At 36.9% G+C, this 23,849-nt stretch overlaps 1 protein-coding gene across 10 annotated transcripts; it reads left to right on the top strand.

Moving 5' to 3' along the window:
* Positions 1–3,122: 3,122 nt before the first annotated feature.
* On the top strand, positions 3,123–23,849 carry LOC121486161 (zinc finger protein 300-like). 10 transcript variants are annotated; one of them, XM_041746931.1, is made up of 7 exons: positions 3,123–3,293; positions 3,695–3,819; positions 4,435–4,602; positions 5,404–5,501; positions 6,786–6,912; positions 7,272–7,367; positions 19,776–23,849. In XM_041746931.1, the coding sequence occupies exons 4-7, from the start codon at positions 5,412–5,414 to the stop codon at positions 21,317–21,319; spliced, it is 1,857 nt and encodes a 618-aa protein (XP_041602865.1). In that variant the 5' UTR covers positions 3,123–3,293; positions 3,695–3,819; positions 4,435–4,602; positions 5,404–5,411; the 3' UTR covers positions 21,320–23,849. The 10 variants fall into 10 exon arrangements, 9 of the variants coding, with proteins under 9 accessions (XP_041602865.1, XP_041602868.1, XP_041602869.1 ...); XM_041746934.1 differs by having other exon boundaries at positions 3,123–3,338; positions 3,695–3,797; XM_041746935.1 differs by having other exon boundaries at positions 3,123–3,338; positions 4,475–4,602.

Genomic DNA, 23,849 nt, shown 5'->3' with positions numbered 1-23,849 from the left:
CCCGGTGCATGGAGCCTGCTTCTCCCTCTGCCTGTGTCTCTGCCTCTCTCTCTCACTGTGTGCCTATCATAAATAAATTAAATTAAATTAAAAAAAAAAAAAAAGAAAATACATTTCCAGGGGTACCTGATGGCTCAGTCCTTTAAGCATCTGACTTCAGCTCAGGTCATGATTCCAGGATCTCATGATCCCAGGGTCCTGGGATCAAGCCTTGCATCAAGCTCCCTGCTCAGTGGGGAGTCTGGTTCTTCCTTTCCTCCCAGGCTCATGCTTTCTATCACTATCTCTGTCTCTCTCTCTCAAATAAATAAAATCTTTAAAAAATAAAATGCATTTCCAGTAGCATATACTGTATGTATTGAAAAAAGAATCTGCACATAAGTGGACTCATGCAGTTCAAACCCATTTTGTTCGAGGGTCAACTGTGTATGATTTTGGTAATTTGGGTCTTTGTTAGTCTAGTTAAAAGTGTGTGAATGTTGTTGATCTTTCAAAAAATCAACTCTTGGTTTTGTTGATGATTCCCATTGTTCTTCTCTATTTTGTTTATTTCCACTCAAATCTTTATTACGTCTTTCCTTCTGCTGGCTCTGGGTTTAGTTTTCATATCATTCTAGTTACTTAAGGAATAAAGTTATGTAATTCCTTGCAATATTGCTTTTTTTTTAAACGGAGACATTTATAGCTCTAAATTTCTATCCATACACTGCCACTGCTGTATCCCATATGTTTTAGTATAGTGTGTTTATTTCATGTGTCTCCAAGTATTTTTAAATTTCACTTGTGATTTCTTCTTTTACACATTGGCTGTTTAATAGTGCCCCTTTTAATTTCTACATATTTGTGGGCCTTCCAGTTTTTTCTCTCATTAAATTCTGATTTCATTTCCTTGTGGTTGGAGAAAATAGTATACATGATTTCAGTGTTTTAAGATTTAATACTTCTTTTGTAGCCTAAAATATGACTTGCCCTGAAGACTGTTCCATGTGAACTTGAAAAAATGAGTATTTTGTCATTGTTGAGTGTAGCAGTCTATATATCTCTTAGGCCCAGTTTAAGTGTTAATAACGTTCTTTATTTCCGTATTGATTTTATGTCTCTATGTTCAACCATTTTAAAAGTGGGATGTTGACGTCTTCCAGTATTATAGAAGTGTGCATTCTCCCTTTAATAACATCAATATTTGCCTCAATATTTTTGGTCTTTGTTGTTTAGCACACAAATGGTTGTAATTATCAATCTTTTTGATGAATTGACCCTTTTATGAATTATAAAGACCTTTTTTCTCTTGTAACAATTTCTGACCTTATGTCAATTTTGTCTGCAATAACATCATAAAGGTGAGGTAAGGGGAGGACAGAATTATAAAGGATCAGAGTTTTGTGTGCTGTTAAAAGTACTCTGGTAATGATTCAAAGTAGTTTGTTGTACATTTAGGATGTTAATTGTAATTTCCTTTTTTTTTTTAAGATTTATTTTTTCATGAAAGACTGGTTGAGAGAATGGGAAGCAGAGACATAGGCAAGAGAGAGAAGAAGCAGGCTCTTCACAGGGAGCCCGATGGGACTGGATCCTGGATTTTTTTTTTTTTTTTTCTTATCAGGTTTGCTGTATCATCTTACATACTGCTGAAAGCAAGATTGTCCTTACACTGTAAGGGGCCAAGTCAGCAGTTATCAAAATTTCTTTTTGTCCACAGGAGATTTTAGTTACAACATTTGAATTTGGAATTGTAACTTTAATCAGTTTTATATATCAGTAAATAGAACTATATAGAATAATGCATGTTTATGCTGTCCCTCTAATATAATTGGGAGATCACTATTTTCAACTCAGTATCTATGTGTTTTTGGGAGACAAAACCCCTTTTATTTATTGAAGTACTTGCCTGTCATCCTAGATTTGTTTCCGCCTCCATATGTACTTACACATCCCCTTCACCAGCGTTCCCCACCGCGAATTCTCTTTTGCATATTGTGCAATTTGCTCTGTTGTGTTTACCTCCCTAATCCAGGTGTGAATTCTCTTTTGCATATCGTGCAATTTGCTCTGTTGTATTTACCTCCCTAATCCAGGTGTCGCTGTGTCTTTACATCTGCCCTTATTTTGGTGATGTATGTATGGGTCATGCTGTGGTTGGTATTAGAGTTTTCATCTTCATTTCTGAACTCTCAGAACACAGGGTCACCATATGTACAACATGAAAAGTTAAACTAGCACGATGTCCGCACAGAGCAGAACCGTCAATCCACAAAACCAAAAGACTGTTAATGATTATGACTGCCGTGATTTAAATTACACACTTGAAACGCATCTCTCCTGAGGGATGATGTACCCTCATGGGTACACCCTCAGAAGCCAGGGGAGAAAACAGCAACGGTGACTGGGGAAGCACAAAATCTATGCCTCATCATCCAGTTGAGTTTAAAGAGCGATGCTGCTCACCGCCTGACTTTCTGAGTCGCCCCATACGGTTCGCACTTTGCCTCAACTTTTCCCACCCATCTCCTCACACCCAGACCTTCGCGGGCCAGACGAGGATTTCCCGGGGCCTTCCTCAGTCTCCCCCCACCCACCCCCTCTTGTCCCTTAGCCTCTATTCTCTGTTCCCCAGGTTCTCCTTTATTTTGTGCCTCGGTCTCTTTTCCCTGTCTCAGTTTTCCTTTTTTTCATCAGTCGGTCCCTGCAACACATTACTGTGGTCGTCCCTTCCCTTTGGCGGATTCCTTCTCATTGTTTTTTTAGCATAATTAGAAGTTCACGATACCTCTCCGTTCCCCTGCACCGCCCCCTAACTCGGCCTCCACTTTGGTCCCTCGGTGGAATTCTGGGCTGTTCCATCATCGGCACTTTTAAGTAGAATCCCCTACAAAAGGATTGCACTATTCCAAATTCCTTTTTCCCCAGTAAAGGACTGTACTACTGCAACTTCGCCCCCAGTCCTCCTGTAAGAGCTCTCTGCAAAACTTCGCACCTCACCGGTTTGTAGCATCCTCCTTTCAGTTCTTGCCCCCCTCCCCTCGCTGCCGCGGTGGCACCGTCCAAACGCTGGCCTTACACCGAATTCCTCCGCCTGCACGGACCCGCCGGGTCCCCCAAGATGGCGGCTCCCACCACGAGCCCCCGCGCCTGGGGGCCGCCATCTTGCCTCCTGAACAAAGCCGCCGAGGATGCCGAGGGGGCGAAACCGCTCTGTACGGCACGGCGCATGCTCGGGAGCCCCGCGCTGGGCTCTTCCAGACAGGAAGCGGGAGAGTTCATCAATCCACGTTAATCTGTGACAGACGACGAGGGTTAGGCCGGGACTGACGTTTCGGGGCCTGATAATCGAGCTGGGGGTCAGAAGGGGGATGTATGGGTTGGGTCAGGAGGAAGTCTGGGGTTAATACTGGGGCGGGGGTCTGCGGGAGTCAGTAATCGGAGGCCTGTGCGTTCTGATGGGAGGTCTGTGGGATGAGTGTTGGGTCCGTCTAGGGGTCAGTAATAGGGAGAGCTGTATGATCTGTGTGTCAGGGGTTCCGTGCGGCCAGTGTTCTGTGGACCAGTGGTCGGGATTCAGTGCAGGTGCTCTTTGGGATTTGGGACTCCTGCGCCTGGGTAATTCGTTGATTTGTAGGGGTCATTAAAGCAGCCCCGGGCCGATGAAGGTCAGCTCTAGTTTGGTGGGAAAGGCCTCACTTTACAATTTCTGCAGGTCCGAGGCCGCCCCCAAGGTGAAGCCCCACCTCAGATGTTTTCTCAAACCTCCCATCGCCCTGGATCCCTCGCGTCCTCCGGGAAGAAAACGTCCTCCGAACGTGAGAGCAAACAAATCTAAAGGTCTACCGTTGTTAATTCTCTCTAGCCGAAGACCCCCAGGAACACCCTGTAGCTCAATCAGTTGAGTTTATGGCTCTAGCATCTAGTCGGGAACGCGCGCACCGTGAGGAAAGTGGGGGCTTCTCCGTAAGAGGGTCTAGAACTTCTTCTAGGATTTCTCCTTGTGTTAGGTGATTTGGGGGAGGGCCTAAGGGGGTGGGCCCTGCTCTGACTTGGATGTTGTGAGGAAGTGGAGGAATTCAGTGTTGGGGAATGTCCATGAGTCTAGAGAGAGGAAAGACTGCCCTGAAGCTGAGGCTGTAATAGGTAAGGAGGTAGCAGTAGCTCCTGTGAACTCGGAGACGGGGTTGGACCCTGCTGGTGCTTTGGGTCTGTGTTCAGACATGATTTTGGAGAGGTCTTGTTTCTGTCTTGTTCCGTCATGGTCACAGAGTGGCCTTGCCTGATGTTGATGTTCTGGGTAATTATGTTAAATAGGAGAATTTGAGTGCCAGTTTTTTTCTTTTTCATATATGAGGTGCGATTTCAGCCCTGCATCTTTCTGTCTATTGAAATTGTTCTATTTTCTGTTCAGCAAACATTTATTAAAACACCTGCTTTTTACTCATTCCACAGTTTGATGTCCAGAGAGGAGCATTGATGGTTTTCCTTCCAGGTTGATTTTGAACAAGCCTGGGATAACCCTATAGGAAACTATCTACTTTTCATGGGAATACTCACTTCTTGTGAATGAGTTCAGTCTTCTCTGTGTGACCCATCCTGGGACTGAGAAGAATTTACCAGGTAAGTATCTTTCTGGATTGTAGTATATTCCTGTTTCAAAGGTTCTAACCTGACACTATTTTCTTACGTAGGCAACCGCACTACTGAATACCAGCAATACAAACTTCAACAAAAAACATGCTAAAATCAAGTTTTTATTTATTTATTTATTTATTTATTTATTTATTTATTTATTTATTGTCTATCTATTTATTTAAGATTTTAAAAATTTATTCATAAGAGACACAGAGAAGGGCAGAGACATAGAGGGAGAAGCAGGCTCCCTCCGAGGAGCCTGAATGTAGGACTGGATCCCAGAACCCTGGGATCACCACCTGAGCCAAAGGCAGCCGCTCAACCACTGAGCCACCCAGGTGTCCCAAAAATCAACAGTTTTAATCTGTGAATTTTGATTTGGCAAGAGAATTTGCTGGGTTAGGGGAAAATATAAAAGAGTTCTTAGGATTTTGCCAGCTGCTTGTGACTAGGGAATATGGGTGCATTCCTTGGTTTTCTACTTGGTTATTATCAGGGAACTGCTCTGTCTTCAGTTAACTCTTACATATATATGTATACATGACTATTGTCTTATTTAGAGTCTTACAGATAGAATTACAAAGAGAATTGCTAGTTCAAAGGGGAACAATAAGGTGTTTGTATATCAACAGAAATATCTGCATTCAACCAATTAAAAATATACCTTCTACAAGTTCTCTGTGATCATATGATCACAAGAGAACTTTTTTTTTTCACATGGTGCTTACAGACCCTTCTACAGCATGGCCTGTTTCCCATCTGACTTCTATTGGTGGTTGTTTCTAGACTGGTAAATGGCTCCTGGAGATATAGTCTGTCTTTCAGTCCTGATTCCTCACACCTCTGCTCTTTTGGAAGAAAAACAGAAAATGACCAAGTCTCATGTGAGTTGCTTGCTTATTTTGTAGTTAGTTTCCATATAATCAAATGGAAAAGTGCAGAAAGCTAAAAATTAGAATTAGGGAAAACGTAGAACAAAGACTTGGAACGAGTTGCTGTATAATATGTAGATTATGTGCTTTTAAGCCACATAAAATAACTATTTAGTTCATGTATGTATATATAAGTCTTATATAGATATAATATACATTATATTTACATTATGTTTATTTTATATAAGTATGTAATAAAATGCAAATTTGAAAAAAATAAAGTGCAGATTTGTTCCATCTTTTCTAGCAGCCACAGTGGAGAGATAGAGGACATCATATACATGATTTGGCATTCTCCACAAATAGAAATCAGCTCAATCTTCAATGAAAGTATTTCTTGCCTTTAGGACAAAAGAAATTTATTTTGGGAGGGTCTTCTTTAGATGATGTCCTGACCTATACTTCTGCATAAATGTGTCAGTAGATTTTTTTTGTGATTGTGTCTTTAAATATTTTTTTTAGAGGGCAGTTGTCATAATGTTAGAGCTGAACTCCATAAACATTATTCTTTGAGGAACTAAGGTACATTTTATCCAAAGATAAAACCTAGATAAAATGGAATGATGAGTATCTATTTGTCTCCAAAGTAATTATTTCTTCCAAATAGGCAGTTCTTTACCTAAAATTCACTGGCAAACACTTGGAGCACAGGGGTCTCTGATTCTCCATAGCCTTGCTATGGTCTCAGGGTTTGTGAGGATGCTCCTCAACTGAATGCCAGTTTTTGGTCCCCCCTTTTTTTTTTAAATTTATAAAATCATTTTACTATTTTTTGTCCTGGACTGAATTATCCCTACTTGGTAAAAACATTTTAAAAAATACAAAAGATAAAAATTATAAAGTGAAAGGGACCCTAGCATTTTCTTCCTCCTAGGATAACCAGTATTAATAATTTGTGATGCTTAGATTTTTTTCTCCATCTGAAAATTATTGATTCTATTGTTTGTAAAATGTGAAGTTTCAACTTCATTATTTAACTGATTGACTATCCAGTTTTCCCAATATCATTTGCCGAATAACTCATTTATTCAAAATGCTACCTTTATTGAATTCCCATTTGTGATTAAGTCTCTTTTGCTCTTCTGTTCCTCTGATGTGTTTGACTCTTTTTGCTAAATACAGAATTTTACATCATTTTTCTAAATAGGCATGATGTAGAATTGGGCATATGGTTTGGCATGCTATGCTAAAAATGAGAATGATCACTTCAGATTGAAACGGAGCATGCTGTTATAGGGTCCATTGTCATTTGAGGATGTGGCTGTAGCTTTCACCAAGGAGGAGTGGCAGCAACTGGATCCTGCTCAGAGGACCCTATACAGAGATGTGATGCTGGAGAACTTCAGCCACCTGGTCTCACTGGGTAAGGATGGCTTCCCCAGATATCTCAACATCTAATCCCATGCCTCTCTCTTCTCACTTGATCAAGTTGACAAGGTGGATGGGTTCCTGACATAGGTAATGACTAAATTTGTGTTCTTTTCTCTCTCCAGCAGAAGGTTCTGCTGAGCCAGCTGGACAGCTTCACTGTGGGGCTTTTTAAATAGCAGCCTTTTTTTTTTTTTTTTTTTTTAGTAGATCTTGACTCACAACTCTGAGATCAAGACCTGAACTGAGATTAAGAGTCGGACACTTGACCAGCTGAACAGTCCAGGTGCCTATCACCCTTTCTGTTTTCTTCAGTATAGTCAACCCAATTCCTCTCTGATTTCCCTGTAATAGGACATCCAGTTTCCAAACCAGATGTCATCTCAAAGTTGGAACAAGGAGAAGAGCCATGGATCATAAAGAGAGACATACCAAATTGGATCTATCCAGGTAAAAATCTGGCAGGTGGGAGTCAATGGAAGTGAAATCTCAGTTCCCTTGGTTTTGTTTTTAATTGGCTGGTAGCTGAGACTTATGCTTCCACTCAGATTGGCAGCTCCTATTCTTTCTTGCTCCTCTGCTGAACATGTAAGTATTCAACAACTTGTTAATTAATAGCGAATCATGAAGAAAAGAAAAATTTCTCACAGATTTACTCAACAATCATATCTTTAGTGCCTTTCTAGAAGAAATTCAAAGGCAATAGAAGTCAGATGCTTTTCAGGACCATAGGTTATACATGGAAAGACAAGACATCAAAGTTCATGGCTGTATAAAATTGTATAACCAGTATAGTTAATGTTTTAGGAGTTCACTGAAAATTATAGTCTAAAGAGATGTGGCATAACTTAAGAAGGCATTTTTTCCAAGCATGAACCAGCTACTCTCAAGTATATTTGAAGGGTGGGTTAGGCAGGAGGAGGGTGAAGGTAAGCTCTAGCAATGGATGTGTACAAATTCTTGGAGTTAGGAATCGTTATGGCTTTTCTGCAGGAATTTGCTAGGCTTAACTTCAATAAAAAATATTTATTGGGGAGTAATGGATTATAAACATGGATACAGAGTGTGAATACAGACAGTTAAAAGTCCATACTTGTAGCTATACTCTGAAATTTTGTTATTGTTTTATTTAAATGACTTTAAGATATAACTTACATGCCTTACAATTCACTCATTCAAAGTTAACAACTCTGTTTTTTTTTAACTCAGTGGTTTATAGTGTATTCACAGATACGTATAACAATTGCCACAGTCAATTTTAAAGTATTTTTATCACTTGCAAAAGAAATTATGTCACATTCCTGAGCTATCACACTCCTGCTCCCCATCTCCCAGACCTAAGCAACTACTACTGTCTGCTTTCACTCTCTGTTGATTTGCCTACTCTTGGTATTTTATTTAAATGAAATCATATTAAAAAAAATGAAATCATATAACATGTGGCGTTTTGTGACTGGCTTCTTTCGGTTACCACACCATTTTTGAGGGTTGTCAACATTATAGCATATATCAGTACTTCATTTCTTTTTGGCTGAATAATACTCCATTGTATGGATATACTACATTTGGTTATACAATTATTAGTTAATGGATATTTGGTAACATGAATAATGTTACTATAAGCATTCATGTATGAGTTTTTGTGTAGACATACGCTTAACTTTTTTTTGGTATATACCTAGGCGTGGAATTGCTGGGTCATATAGGAACTTTGTGTTTAAGTAAAATGGTCTGTAATGACTAATTATATTGAATATATTTTCATCTGCTTGTTGGCCGTTCTGCATCTTCTTTGGAAAATAGTCTGTTGAGATCCTTTGTCTATTTGGAATTGTCTTTTTATTACTGAGTTGTAAGAATTCCTTATAGAGATAAAATTCTTATATAGAACTTATATGGAGCTTTTATGTAAAGGTTCTTTGTATGGATAAAGTGTATTTTATAGAGTTCTTTTTTGTTATTTTCTTCTGGTATTTTATTATTAATTAGGACAGGCTAGATGTTACTATATTACAAATTAATCTCTAAGTGCCAATGCTTTAACACAACAGTGTTTTGTTTCCTTGACATGCTACGTTTCCAACACAGTTCAGCAGGGGGCATGCTCTATATGCCTCAGGAATCCAAATGGAGTGAAGTTAACACCATCTGCAGTCCACTTTGTCACTGATACAGGGGAAGAGAAATCTGGAGGACTCTCATAGCTCTTCTTTGCTTTATGTAGATTGCCAGTTTACCATAAAAGGATGTAACCCAGAAACATCCAGATGGGGGGATACATAGGGCAGGGTATGGGGAAAGGCCGCAGAACTTACTACATACCCTCTCCTGGTGTACCACTCTCCCAGCACCTCCATGTGTTCACCAACCTGGAAGCTTCTAGAGTTCTCATTTGACTTAAGTCTCTTAACCAGACATATGATTTGCAAATACTTCCATCTTGTGGGTTGTCTCTCCACTCTCTTGATAGTATCCTTTCAAGCACAAGATTTTTTAATTTTGATGAAGTCCAGTTTCTCTATTTTTCTCTAAAAGTTTTATACTTTTAGTGCTCTTACATCTAGGTCTTTGATCCATTTTGAGTTAATTTTTGCATGTGGTGTGAATTAAGGGTCCAACTTCATTCTTTTGCATGTGGCAATCCATGTGTTCCAGCACCATTTATTTATTTATTTTATTTATTTTGATTTTTATTATGATGTGTTTTTATTTATTTGTATTTTTATTTTTTATTTTTATTTTTTAAAAGATTTATTTATTTATTTATTTATTTATTTATTTATTTATTTATGATAGACACAGAGAGAGAGAGAGGCAGAGACACAGGCAGAGGGAGAAGCAGGCTCCATGCTGGGAGCCTGACATGGGACTCGATCCCGGGACTCCAGGATCACGCCCTGGGCCAAAGGCAGGCACCAAACCGCTGAACCACCCAGGGATCCCCCTATTTATATATTTTTTAAATACTAGTGTAGTTAAATACAGTGTTGTATTAGTTTCGGGTGTACAACCTAGCAATTCAGCAATTCCTTATATTATTTAGCGCTCATCAAGATAAGTGTACCTTTAATCCCCTTCACCTATTTCACCCATCCCCTCACCCACCTTCCCTCTGCTCGACCTCTGTTCTCTATAGTTGAGTCTCTTTTTTGGTTTCTTTTTTTGTTTAGTTTTTTTTTGTTCATTTGTTTGTTTCTTAAATTCTACATGGGAGTAAAATCAAATATTTCTCTGGCTTATTTCATTTAGTATTATACTCTCAAGATCCATATATGTTGCAAATGGCAAGATTTCATTCTTTCTTATGGCTGAATAATAGTCCATTGATATACACAATATACCACATCTTTTTTATCCATTCATCTGTTGATGGACACTTAGCCTGCTTCTATAAATTAACTATTGTAAAATAGTGCTGCAATAAACATAGGGATGCATATATCCCTTTGAATTAGGATTTTTGTATTCTTTGGGTAAATACCCAGTAATGTGATTACCGATCACAGGGTAGTTCTGTTTTTAATTTTTTGAGGAACCTCCATACTGTTTTGCATACTGGCTGCACTGGTTTGCATTCACACCAGCAGTGTACAAGTGTTCCTTTGCCTCCACATCCTCACCAACTCTTGTTTTTTGAGCTTTTCAGTTTAGACATTCTGACAGGTATGAGGTGACTACTCATTGTGGTTTTGATTTGCATTTCCCTGATGATGAATGATGTTGAGCATGTTTTCCTGTCTGTTGGCCATCTGGATGTTGTCTTTGGAGATATGGCTGTTCATATCTACTGCCCATTTTAAATTGGATTATTTGGATTTGGGGTATTGAGTTGTATAAGTTCTTTATATATTTTGGATACTAGCCCTTTATCAGATATATCATTTGAAAATATCTTCTCCCATTCTGTAGGTTGTCTTTTAGTTTTACTGGTTATTTTCTTTGCTGTGTAGAGCTTTTTATTTTGATGCAGTCCTAATAATTTATTTTTCCTTTTTGTTTCCTTTGCCTCAGGAGACATATCTAAAAAGATGTTGTTACGGCAGATGTCAGAGAAATTATTGTCTGTACTCTTCTAGGATTTTTATGGTTTCAGATCTCACAATTAGGTCCTTAGTGCATTTGGGTTTATTTTTGTGTAAGGTGTAAGAAAGTGGTCCATTTTCATTCTTTTGCATGTAGCTGTCCAATTTTCTCAACACTACTTGTTGAAGAGACTGTCTTTCCATTGCATATGCTTGCCTTCTTTGTTGCAGATTAATTGACCACAGAATTGTGGGTTTATATCTGGGCTATCTATCCTGTTCTTTTGATCCATGTGTCTATTTTTGTACCAGTACCATACTGTTTTGATTACTGCAGTTTTGTAATATAATGTGAAGTCTGGAATTGTGATGCCTCCAGTTTTGTTTTTCTTTTTCATGTTGCTTTGGCTATTCTGGATCTTTTGAAGTTCCATACAAATTTTAGGATTTTTTTCTTCTAGTTTTGTGAATAATGCGTTGATATTTTAATAGGGATTGCCTTAAATGTGTGGATTGCTTTGGGTAGTATAGAAATTTTAACAATATTTGTTCTTACAATCATTGAGCATGGAATGTCTTTCTGTTTGTGTTATCTTAATTTCTTTTATCAATGTTTTATAGTTTTCAGAATGTAAATCTTTCATCTCTTTGGTTAAGTTTATTCCTAGGTATTTTATTATTTTTGGTACAGCTGTAAATGAGATTGTTTTCTTAATTTTTCTATTAGTGCCTTCATTATTTAATATGAATTATTATATATTATATATATTATTATATATTATTATATATTTAATAGGAATGCAATGAATTTCTGTACATTGACAGTGTATCCTGTGAGTTTACTGAATCCATTTATCATTTCCAGAAGCTTTTTGGTGGAGTCTTTAAGATTTTCTGTATATAGTATCATGTCATCTACAAATACTGAAGGTTTTACTTCTTCCTTACTAATTTGGATGCCTTTTATTGCTGTGGCTAGGACTTCCAGTACCATGTTGAATAAAAATGGACATCCTTTATTCCTGACCTTAGAGGAAAAGCTCTCAGTTTTCCCACATTGAGTATGATGTTAGCTGTAGGTTTTTCATATATGGTCTTTATGTTGAGGCATGTTCCCTCTAAATCTACTTTGTTGAGGAAACATTTATCACGAATATATGTATACCTTGTCAAATGCTTTTTCTGTATCTATTGAAATGATCACTTGGCTTTATCCTTTTTCTTATTGCTGTGACATATCAGTTGATTCTTTTGGGAATATTGAACCACCCTTGCAAGCCAGGAATAAATCCCACTTGATCATGGTGAATGATTTTTTTAAATGTATTATTGAATTTGTTTGCTGATATTTTGTTGAGGATTTTCGCATGTATGTTCATCAGAGATATTGGCCTGTAGTTCTCTTTTTCTGTGTGGTGTCTTTATCTGGTTTTGGAATCAGGGTAATGAGGGCATCATAGAATAAATTTGTTCCAGCACTGTTTATTGAAGTGATTATTCTTTTCCTATTGAATGATCTTGGAGCCTTAGCCAAAGATCAATTAGCCTTAAATGAACGGGTTTATTTCCGACTGTACTATTCTTTTGCCTATAGATCTGTCTTTATGCCAATCTCTGGACTATTGTTGCTTGTAGTAAGTTTTGAAATTGGGAAATGCCATTCTTCTAACATTGTTTTTCTTTTCCAAGACTGGAAACCTTGGCTCTTGAGGGTTCATATGAATTTTGGAATAAGTGTATCCATTTCTACAAATAACTATCTTTAGATTCTGACAAAGATTAGTTGAATTTATAGATCAATTTGAGGAGTACTGTTGTCTTAACTATATTAAATCTTCCAATCCGCAGAACATGTAATTTTCCTCTTTCATTTAGATTAATGTTTTCGACAATAGTTCTCAAAGTATAAATTCTATAATTGTTAAATTTATTACTTAGTATTTTATTCTGTCTGATGCTGTTGTATATACAGTTTCATTAATTTAATTTTTGGATTGTCCATTGTAGTTATATGGAAATAGAATTGATTTTGCATATTGGTCTGTTACTCTGCAGACTTAATAATAAATTCATTTATTAGTTCTACTTGTTCTTTAGTTTATTTCCTAGGATTTTCTGTATAAATGGTTTTGTCATCTACAAATTGAGACATTCCTTCACACATTGGATTCCTTTTATTTCATTTTCTTGCCTAAGTACCCTGGCTAGAACCTCCAGTGCAATATTGAATAGGATGGTGAAGGGACCTCCTTGTCTTATTCCTGATCTTAGGGGGGGAAAAAACCGGTCTTTCACTGTTAATTATATTAGCTGTAAGTTGTCATGCCTTTTGTCAGGTTGAAGAATTTCTTTTTTATTCCAATTTTGTTGATGTTTTTATCCTGAAAATGTGTTAGATTTTGACAAATGCATTTTCTGCATTTACTTAAATGGTCTGTTTATATGCTGTTCAATTAACCTGTCATTGGATAGTAAACCAACATTACATTCTGGGACAAGTTCCACTTGGTGATGGTGTATAGTTCTTTTTATATATTGCTGGATTTGGTTTGCTACATATACTGGGGGTCTGGAAGACCACCCTTAGGTTTGATGATTTACTAGAGGAGCCCACAGACCTAGAGAAGGTATTGCACTCATGGTTATGGTTTATTACAGTAATGGAAATTACCAGTCTAGGTCTGAACATTTTTTTTTGTGGGAAGATTTTAATTTACTAAGTTTCTTTCCTTGATGTGAATCTATTCAAGTTACCTTTTTTTCTTGAGCCAGTTCTGGTAATTCATGTCCTTTAAAAGAATGTTTTTTATTTTATTCAAATTGTCAAATTCATTGGTATAAAATCTTTCATAATTCTTTATTTTTTTCTTATGTCTGTAGGATTTAGTCTAGAGATGTTCTGTCTTTGCTGATGTTGCTACTTTATGCTTTGATGTTGCTACTTTATGCCTGCTTTCTTTTTTTTTTCCTCATTGCTAGCTAAAACATGTTAATTTTATTAGTTTATTCAGATCAGTTTATTTCATTGATATTTTTTCTATTTGTCCATTTTCTGTTTCATTGACTTCCACTCTGGTCTTTATTTTTCCTGTCTTCTACTTATTTTGGGTTTAATTTATTCTTTTTCTAGCTTTTTAAGGTGGAAACTTAGATTATTAATTGAGACTCATATTGTTTTCTAATATGAGCATTTAAATACAGGTAATTCTCACCTTGTATGGTAGTGAGGGACCATAAAAGTTACCATAGAAGTCAAAACTTTGCAAAGTAATCTTCATAATCAAGGGAAAAAACTACAATTGCTTTGTGACATTTAAACTTTTTTGTGAAAACATTCAAAACAGTCTATTTGTTATAACTGTATAGAGAAATGAAAATACAGTAAAATAAATAGTTACTACCTTGCAATTTAAAACACTGACAGCATTGAAAATGACTTTTCAACAATCTTATATAGAGTAGTTTGAACAGTGTCTACCTTCTTATCATTATATAACTTATGATAGGAAGTGAGCTTGTTTTCTATGCCTTACCAAATTATCAAACTCTTTTCTAGATTGGATTAGCTACCAGCATTTTACCCTTTGTGTTTTCAGTGTTGTGATATATGTCCAAGATAATGTAAAGATTTTCGCCAGGTTCATTTTCTGTGTAATATATTTATTCTTTTCATCATAACCCAAGAATTTATGTCGGTAAGTTTTGCCTTCACTAAGTTCTGGCTACATACCTAAAATCTCATGAATAGTGGCAGTGCTACCATTTCTGTGATCAGTTATTTTCTAAACACATCCAGTGTTGTTAGTGTTGTTTCTTTGCTGCATTTTCAGCTTTGTAGGCCACTTTAATTTTTTAATTATTCATATTTGTAAAATACCGTGTGTGGGAGACAAGGAGGAAACACACCTATACATTTTGCATTCTGTATATATATTGGATAACAGATGTGCAGTTAAAAATCAATAGACTTTGAAATAAGTGAAATGATTAGGTACAGATCATGAAGCATATCTGTTATTTACATAGGGATTTTGGATGGAAGTGAAGTGCTAGCAGTGAAGTTTGTACTTTATGCTATTAGTCATAAATAGTATACTGTGGTAATTAAAATGTTAACTGTAATGTTGCCAGACTGGTGTTATGTAACTAAACTGTGCTAACTGAAATTCATGCCTATTGGAATCATTCAAGATGAGGACTACCTGCATACAACTTGCCTTCTTAAGTATTCCTTTTTTAACTTTGTTTCAGAAAATGTGATAGATTGTTTTCATTTTTAGTCACTTCAAGTTATTTTCTATTTCTTACTAGACTGTTTAACATACAGGTTATTTATATGTATATTGTTTTCCAAATGTTTGCTGGAATTTTCAAGATCCCTTTCATTATTTATTTCTAATTTAATTATGGTTGGAGAATATACTCTGTATAATTTCTATCCTCATAAAATTGCAGCTTGTTTTGAAGCCCAATATATAGTCTATTCTGATGTCTGATTCATGTATTCTTGAAATGAATGTGTGTTCTGTTATTGGATGGGATATCTACAGATGTTAGGTCAGGTTCATTGATGCTTAATGATTTTTTTGTCTACTTGTTTTAGAAATCTTTGTGAGAGGGATGTTGAAATCTGTGGACATAATTACTAATTTGTTTTTCCTTTTATTTTTGTTGTGGTTTGTGTGTTGTGGGCATTTGTGGTAGGTAGAGATACATTTATAGTTCTATCTTTTTGCAAATCTCACAATTTTGAAATATACTTTTTGTTTCTAATAATATTTATTGTCCTGAAGTCTGTATTGTCTAATATTAATATAGTTACTTTACCTCTCTTGTGCTTATAGTTTGCATGATGTTTTCCCTCCCATTCTTTTACTTTTAGCCTGCCTTTGAATTTAAAATTAATTTCTTGGGCAACCCTGTTGGGACCCCTCTCACTCCTGAGAGCTTTCTTTGTATCTTAATACCTCTGTTCTTTAACTCAAAAAAATAAAAACTAAAATAAAATAAAATTCTTATAACGTACAGTTGATTCTTACCATTTAATCCAGTCTGATGGTTTCTGATTAGAATATTATTCCATTCCCAGTTAATGTAATTGTTGATTTGTTTTGATTTATATTTGCCATTTTGCTATTTGTTTTCTATTTCTTTAATCTTTCTTTAGGTCCTTTTTCTTTTCCTGTCTTTTATGTTTAAAGAACATCTTTTGGGGATCCCTGGGTGGCGCAGCGGTTTGGCGCCTGCCTTTGGCCCAGGGCGCGATCCTGGAGACCCGGGATCGAATCCCACATCGGGCTCCCGGTGCATGGAGCCTGCCTCTCCCTCTGCCTATGTCTCTGCCTCTTTCTCTCTCTCTGTGACTATCATAAATAAATAAAGATTAAAAAAAAAAAAATGTTTAAAGAACATCTTTTGGCATACCATCTTAATTGCCTGGTTGAATTTTTCTTCATAGTTCTACGTGTGTGATATAGCAGTGGGGATTACAATGTGATATTTAACTTCTTATAACCTACTGCATGTTAATACCTCTTTATTTTTCTGGCAAAACATAGAAACTTTGCAGTAGCACAGTTCCATTTTCTACTCTCCCTGACCATCCTGTGCTGCTTTGGTGTTGCTTTTTGTTTTTTGTTTTTTTAAGATTTTGTTTATTCATGAGAGACACACAGAGAGAGGCAGAGACATAGGCAGAGGGAGTAGCAAGCTCACTGCAGGGAGCCTGATTCAAGACTTGATCCCAGTACCCTGGGATCATGACCTGAGCCAAAGGCAGACATTCAGCTACTGAGCCACCCAGGTGTCCCTGCTTTGTTCTTTTAATCATGTATGTTACACTTAAGTTTGTCATAGGTTTGACAATGTTGTTATTTTTTCTTTAAAAAGTTTTTTAAACAAAAGAAAAGGAAAAAACAGACATCCAAATTCCTTATATTTACCTACACACTTAAAAAAATCCTAGTGTCCTATGGATTTAACTTATCATCTGGTATTGTGTTGTCAGAGAGATTTTCTTTAGTACATTTTGTAAATCAGTTCTGCTAGCAGATATTTTTGTTTATCTGCAAATGCCTTTATTTTGCCATGTTTAAAGGAAAGTTTCACTTGATATAGAATTCTTGGTTGACAAGTTGCTTTCTTTTTAGTATTTTGAATGTGTCACTCCAGTGTTTCGGTTTTTTTTAGTGTGTTGAAACTCAACTTGCAGTACTATTACTCTCCTAAGCATGATGTGTCATTTTTTTTCTTACTACTTTCAAGATTTTTCTTTGTCTTCATTTTTTGGCAATTTGATTTTGTTTTGTTTTGTTTTTAAAGATTTTATTTATTCATGAAAGACACAGAGACAGAGAGATAGGCAGAGACATAGGCAGAGGGAGAAGCAGGCTCCATGCAGGGAGCCTGACTGGGACATGAACCTGGGTCTCCAGCATCAGGCCCTGGGCTGAAGGCAGGCACTAAACCATTGAGCCACCCGGGCTGCCCCAGCAATTTGATTTTGATGTGACTAGTTACCTAGGTATCCTGCCTGTAGTTTATGGAGCTTCTTAGATATGTAAATTAATGTTTGTCACCAACTGGGTGATTTTAAAGACATGTTTCTAATTTTTTAAAATTTTATTTATTTATGAGAGACAGAGAGGGGGGGGGGGCAGAGACACAGGCAGAGGGAGAAGGAGGCTCCATGCAGGGAACCCGATGTGGGACTCAATCCTGGATCTCCAGGATCAGGCCCTGGGCTGAAGGCTGTGCTAACCTCTGAGCCACCCGGTGGCCCTCTAATTTTTTTCTTGACTTTTTTTATTTCCCTTTGAAACACTCCAACTATACACATACTGGATAGAATGCCTAATATTACACCACATATATCTGAAGGTTTGTTTATTTTTTTATAATCTCTTTTTGTTCTTTGGGCTACTTAATTTTTAGTGATTTATTTAAGTTTACTTATTCTGATTTTGCTTTCTGCTTTCTCAAATCTAGTAAGCCCATCTGGTGAAATTTTAATTTCAGTCTTAGAATTTTCATTTGGGGATCCCTGGGTGGCGCAGTGGTTTGGTGCTTGCCTTTGGCCCAGGGCGCGATCCTGGAGACCCGGGATCGAATCCCACATCAGGCTCCCGGTGCATGGAGCCTGCTTCTCCCTCTGCCTATGTCTCTGCCTCTCTCTCTCTCTCTCTCTGTGACTATCATAAATAAATAAATAAAAATTTTAAAAAAAAGAATTTTTATTTGGTTCTTTTATGTTTTAACTCACACAAAGTAAAGATTAGGCATAGAGTAAGTAAATTAACTACCACTACAATCATGGTACAAAAAAGTCAAATTAGTTCCTTTGTATACTTTTTTCTCTTTTAAAATTACATATTCATTCACTTATTCTCTAACAGTGTTTTCCTTGAAGTTCTTTAATATGTTTATAATACCTTCTTTGGGATCTTTGTTTACAAAATACAGCATTTGTACCTATGTAGAATCACCTTCTATTGACTGGTTTTATTCCTTAGCTTAGGCCACGGTTTTCTGTTTCTTTATATGTCTGGTAATTTTTGGTTGAAAACTCTACATTGTAGATGATGATCTACTGTAGTCTGGATTTTTCTGGTCCTTCTGAGGGTTTTTGTTTTGTCTTAGAGACATCTAACTTGCTTGGGCTTAAACTGTGACATCTGTTTCTCCCACAGAGTGTCATTGCTGATGCCTCTGTTTAGTTTTTATTTGTGTGTTGAAGTCTGGCTCTCTAAGTGAGTCCTCTTCACCTGGATAAAGTAGAGGTGAGCTAATGATTTGGACAGAGGTGGTATTAGATATCAAAAGGCAGTTGTGGCTTTCACTCTTTGCTGCCTGAGTTGCATATATGTCAGAACACTTTAAAGGTATAAAAAATTTGCAAGACGGGATCCCTGGGTGGCGCAGCGGTTTGGCGCCTGCCTTTGGCCCAGGGCGCGATCCTGGAGACCCGGGATCGAGTCCCATGTCGGGCTCCCGGTGCATGGAGCCTGCTTCTCCCTCTGCCTGTGTCTCTGCCTCTCTCTCTCTCTCTCTCTGTATGACTCTCATAAATAAAAAAAAAAAAATTTGCAAGACTTTCTAAACTTCCAATCTCTGCTGGACTCTATAGGATATCTTTGCACAAATATTTTAGTGGTCAGGTGGGGTATAGGAAGGGTTTATTATCTCAACCTTTCAATGACTTTTTTGTTTTCAAATTCCTGTTAAGTTTCTAGCTGCTCTACTAAATAGCATTAAGCTGTAACCTGTGGATTAGGTTACAGGATGGGAGATGAGAAAACCCTAGGAAAGAATGCCACAATCTCCCCATTCTTACCTAATCAAGTAGAAATGTTTGGTGAGTAAGCACTTTTCAGCCTATTACCTCTCGTTGGTATTTTTTCAGTGCCCTAAATTAGTTGTGTGGTTTTTTTAAAAAAAATATTTTATTTATTTATTCATGAGATAGGCAGATGGAGAAGCAGGCTCCCCAAAAGGAGCCCGATGTGGGACTTTATCCTGGACCCCAGGATCACACCTTAAGCCAAAGGCAGATGCTCAACTGCTGGGCCACCCAGGTGTCCCTGTTTTGTTTTGTTTTTAAATCTTTTTTTGTTTTGTTTTTTGGGGAGGAAAATTCCTCAACTACTTCATGCCACCACTATCAGAAGTAATGTCCATCTTTAATTACTCATGTGATAGGTTTACATGTTTCAAATGGCCTTTTGCCCTCTCAATTCTGTCTGTTGGACTATCATGTATCATCCATTTGGTTTTACCTCTTTTGCCCTCTACTAGGTCTTTTTATCTGTTTGATCTTATTTATTTTTTATTCTTTCAGAGAGTGAGAATAGACTCGAAAATCCTCAATTGAATATGCTTGGAGGTGTTTCCTTCCATAAGGAGATATTGGAAAGTGTAACAAGAGATCATTCATTGTACTCCATTTTTAAGGTCTGGCAGGATGATGACCAGGTGGAGAGAGATCAGGAAAATCAAAACAGACTTCTCAGGCAAGTCATGACCATTAAAAATAAAACAGTTGTTGAAGAGTCTGGCTATTCATTTAAGGCATTAGGAAAACTATTTCATGACTACACAGACCTAGATGCTTCAAAACAAAGACTGTGTAAATGTAACTCATTTGAAAAGAGCTTGGAACCTAATATAAAGTTATTCCATTGTACTAGGGGTTATGCAAGAAAAAACACTGATGAGAATTTTGGATGTGGGAGTACACTTATTTCTTCCTATTCTAAACATGAAAAAAATCAGAATGGGGTGAAACACTGTGAAGGTAGTCAATGTGGAAAGATTATCAGCAATAAACAATCTCTTATTCAATATGTGAATGATGAAACTGGAGAGAAGACCTGTGAATGCATTGAATGTGGAAAATCTTTTCTAAAAAAGTCACAACTCCTAATACATCAACGAATTCATACTGGAGAGAAACCATATGATTGTGGTGCATGTGGGAAAGCCTTCAGTGAGAAGTCACATCTCATTGTACATCAGAGAACTCATACTGGGGAGAAACCTTATGAATGTTCTGAATGTGGAAAAGCTTTCTCTCAGAAATCATCCCTCATTATACATCAGAGAGTTCACTCTGGAGAAAAACCATATGAATGTAGTGACTGTGGGAAAGCCTTCTCCCAGAAATCACCCCTCATTATACATCAGAGAATTCACACTGGAGAGAAACCTTATGAATGTAATCAATGTGGGAAGGCCTTCTCCCAGAAGTCACAGCTGGTTATACATCATAGAGCTCATACTGGAGAGAAGCCATATGAATGTACTGAATGTGGGAAAGCCTTCTGTGAGAAGTCCCACCTCATTATACACAAAAGAATTCACACTGGGGAGAAACCTTACAAATGTGCTCAGTGTGAGGAAGCCTTCAGCAGAAAGTCAGAACTCATTATACATCAGATAATTCATACTGGGGAGAAACCTTATGAATGTACTGAATGTGGGAAGACCTTCTCCCGGAAGTCACAGCTCATCATACATCAGAGAACGCATACTGGAGAGAAACCTTATAAATGCAGTGAATGTGGAAAAGCCTTCTGTCAGCAGTCACACCTCATTGGACATCAGAGAATTCACACAGGAGAAAAACCTTATGTATGTAGTGAATGTGGAAAAGCCTTCTCTCAGAAGTCCCACCTCCCAGGGCATCAGCGCATTCATACAGGAGAGAAACCATATGTATGTGCTGAATGTGGAAAGGCCTTTTCCCAGAAGTCAGACCTTGTTGTACATCGGAGAATTCATACTGGGGAGAAACCCTATCGGTGTGCTGTATGTGGGAAAGCATTCATTCAGAAGTCACAACTCACTGTGCATCAGAGAATTCATACAGTGGTAAAATCATAAGAATGGGCTAAGCCCAGAAAAGTCTAAGGTATCTGCATAAGCCTTAATAAATAATACAAAGCTCATGGATTTCATTAGTTTGATGGCATCTTTACTGATAAAATTTCACAAGCAAAATAAAGTTCCTAATGTGTTTAGTTTTTTTATCAGAGATAATACAGACATCTCAGTTATATAAAGAATGGGCATTTTCATTATGGGATGGATGTAAGACTTTTGAGATTTGAACTGAATGATAAATATAAAAAGTTACAAATATAGCTTATTTTGAAATTAGATATTTACGATTATGTTACATAATAGGAATTGGACATGCGGTAATATTATTAACATTAGCTTAGCATAATTATGACTGTGTAGTAATTCCCCATAGAGGACATGAAGAAAGCTTGAGTCAAAAGATGCTACAACCTAGTAACTGTGCTTGGGGGAAGGATTTGTTTTTCCTAAAGGTACCTATGAAATTATTCTTTTAGATAGATGGAAAGCTGGATTGATAAGGTTCAATAAATGTCTTTTTGTTTGCTTGTGTGTTTCATTTTAAGAGTATAATTTGGTCTGTGTCAGTGGATGGACTCAGGATCTTGCAATTGACACTTCTTGCTATTTTTCTCTTTTACTGTTCCCCTCTAGGAGCTTGGTATGGTGGAAGGACATAGCTGGTCCGGGATTTTAATGCTTATTCCATTACTCACAGGTTGTGTGACTTCAGGGAAACCCTTTTCCATCCACAGTATCTGTTCCCTCATCTGTATATAAAATTCTGGCAGAAAATATGTGTTTAGCTCGTATTTATCCCCTTTTTTCCCTCCCTGTTCTTTTGCAGGAGGTTGCTAATACCCAGTTGTATTCCTTTAAGTTTGATTTGCATTCTAGACGCTATGTTTCTGATTCCCAGTTTCCTTTCCTGTCTTTTCTTGTCAATTACACTGCCCTTGTTTCTGGTGGCCTAACTCATACTGTTATGGAGACCTCAATTTTTATTACATTTTGAAAACACAAGTTATGATTTATACACCTAAAGACCCTGTATGATACCACCACAGATCGTGTGTTACCCTTTCCCAAAAGCACCAGTTATTATAATTGAGTAGCCCTCAGAGAATAACCCATGGGGGATGCCAAAGACGTGACTGGGATAACTTACACAGACAGGTATGAATCAGGACATAAAAGTCCTACCTGCTGTCTCTAAAATGTTTCTGTATTCTTCATTGTGGGCCCAACTCTTCTCCCATAAGAATCTTTAGGAAAACATCTCAATGGGGAAAAATCATATGTAGGAGGGATGTAGTGACCTGTGTGGCTAAATATGATTCCTGTAGTAAAGTTCCTGCTTGATTCCTTCTTATGTCTTGGTTAGCTGCCCCTTCCTCTGCAGGGCCTTGTTTACTCTGAGATATAAGACTCTGTGGTAATCTCTGGAGAGGACATGGCATACCTCAAAAAGATGTGCAAATGTGTATGAGAAAATTCTTTGTGTTGTTGTGAACAATGATTGATACTGGATATAATTGGCCATTTGGACCTGGGAAATAAAACCTTCAGGCATGTACCATTGAGTGATTTGCTTTGAGAGGTCTTGATGAAAGTTGGCTCCACCTAACCCTTTGGAAGCATAGGAAAATCAGGGTCTCAGGAACATACAGAAATGTTGTGAAAAGGAAATAATAATATACTAACAGGAAATTATGTAAAGAAAATACTTGAGAGTTCTTATATTCTTATGGGCCTCCCATTTTGCATTTTCCCCTTCTGATCATGACATAATATGTACTATAAAATATAGCAAAATTTAATATTGGTGTATAGAAAAATTTCCACCTAAAATCTAGAAAAAAGACAATGTCCATTCTCACCAGTTTTATTCAACATTGGATTGAAAGATCTAGTCAGAGAAATCAGGTAAGAAAAAAATTAGTATGATCGGAAAGCAATAAAACATTTGTTGATCAAATGATATGCATACAAGATGAAAATGTATAGGTTAATTATTAGAAATAAATAGCAATGTTTCTGTACATAAAGTTTTTTAAAATAAAGTTTATGCAATGGATGTAAAGTGAAAATGTAAAGATATCAGTTACAATGGCATGAAAAATACATCATGTCTAGAAATACACATCTCATATTTCCAGTACTATGTTGAATAGAAGTGGCAAGAATGGGCATCCTTGTATTGTTCCTGATTTTAGAGGAAACTCTTCATCACTGATTATGACATTAGCTGTGAGCATGTCATATCTTGCCCTCATTATGTGGAGGTATGTTCTTTCTGTGACTAATTTCTTGAGTTTTTATTGTGAAAAGATGTTGAATTTTTGTCAAATAATTTTTCTGCATATGTTGAGATGATTTTTTATCCTTTATTCTATTAATGCGGTGAATCACTTCTATTAATTTGCATATGTTGTAACATCTTTGCATCCCAGGTATAAATCCCAGTTGATCATGGTGTATAACCCTGTAAATGTACTGTTGAATTCTGTGTGCCCATATTTTGTTGAGAATTTTGCATATATATTCATCA

The sequence above is a fragment of the Vulpes lagopus genome, chromosome 3 (genome assembly GCF_018345385.1).
Source record: "Vulpes lagopus strain Blue_001 chromosome 3, ASM1834538v1, whole genome shotgun sequence".
NCBI lineage: Eukaryota > Metazoa > Chordata > Mammalia > Carnivora > Canidae > Vulpes > Vulpes lagopus.
This window is presented reverse-complemented; position numbering and strand designations above follow the sequence as displayed.

Excerpts from the sequence above, each read along its gene's own strand:
- LOC121486161 (XM_041746931.1), top strand. The coding sequence starts at position 5,412 with ATGGCTCCTGGAGATATAGTCTGTCTTTCAGTCCTGATTCCTCACACC. Across the intron at positions 5,502-6,785 it reads AGAAAATGACCAAGTCTCAT|GGTCCATTGTCATTTGAGGA; the intron begins GTGAGTTGCTTG and ends ATGCTGTTATAG. Across the intron at positions 6,913-7,271 it reads CAGCCACCTGGTCTCACTGG|GACATCCAGTTTCCAAACCA; the intron begins GTAAGGATGGCT and ends TCCCTGTAATAG.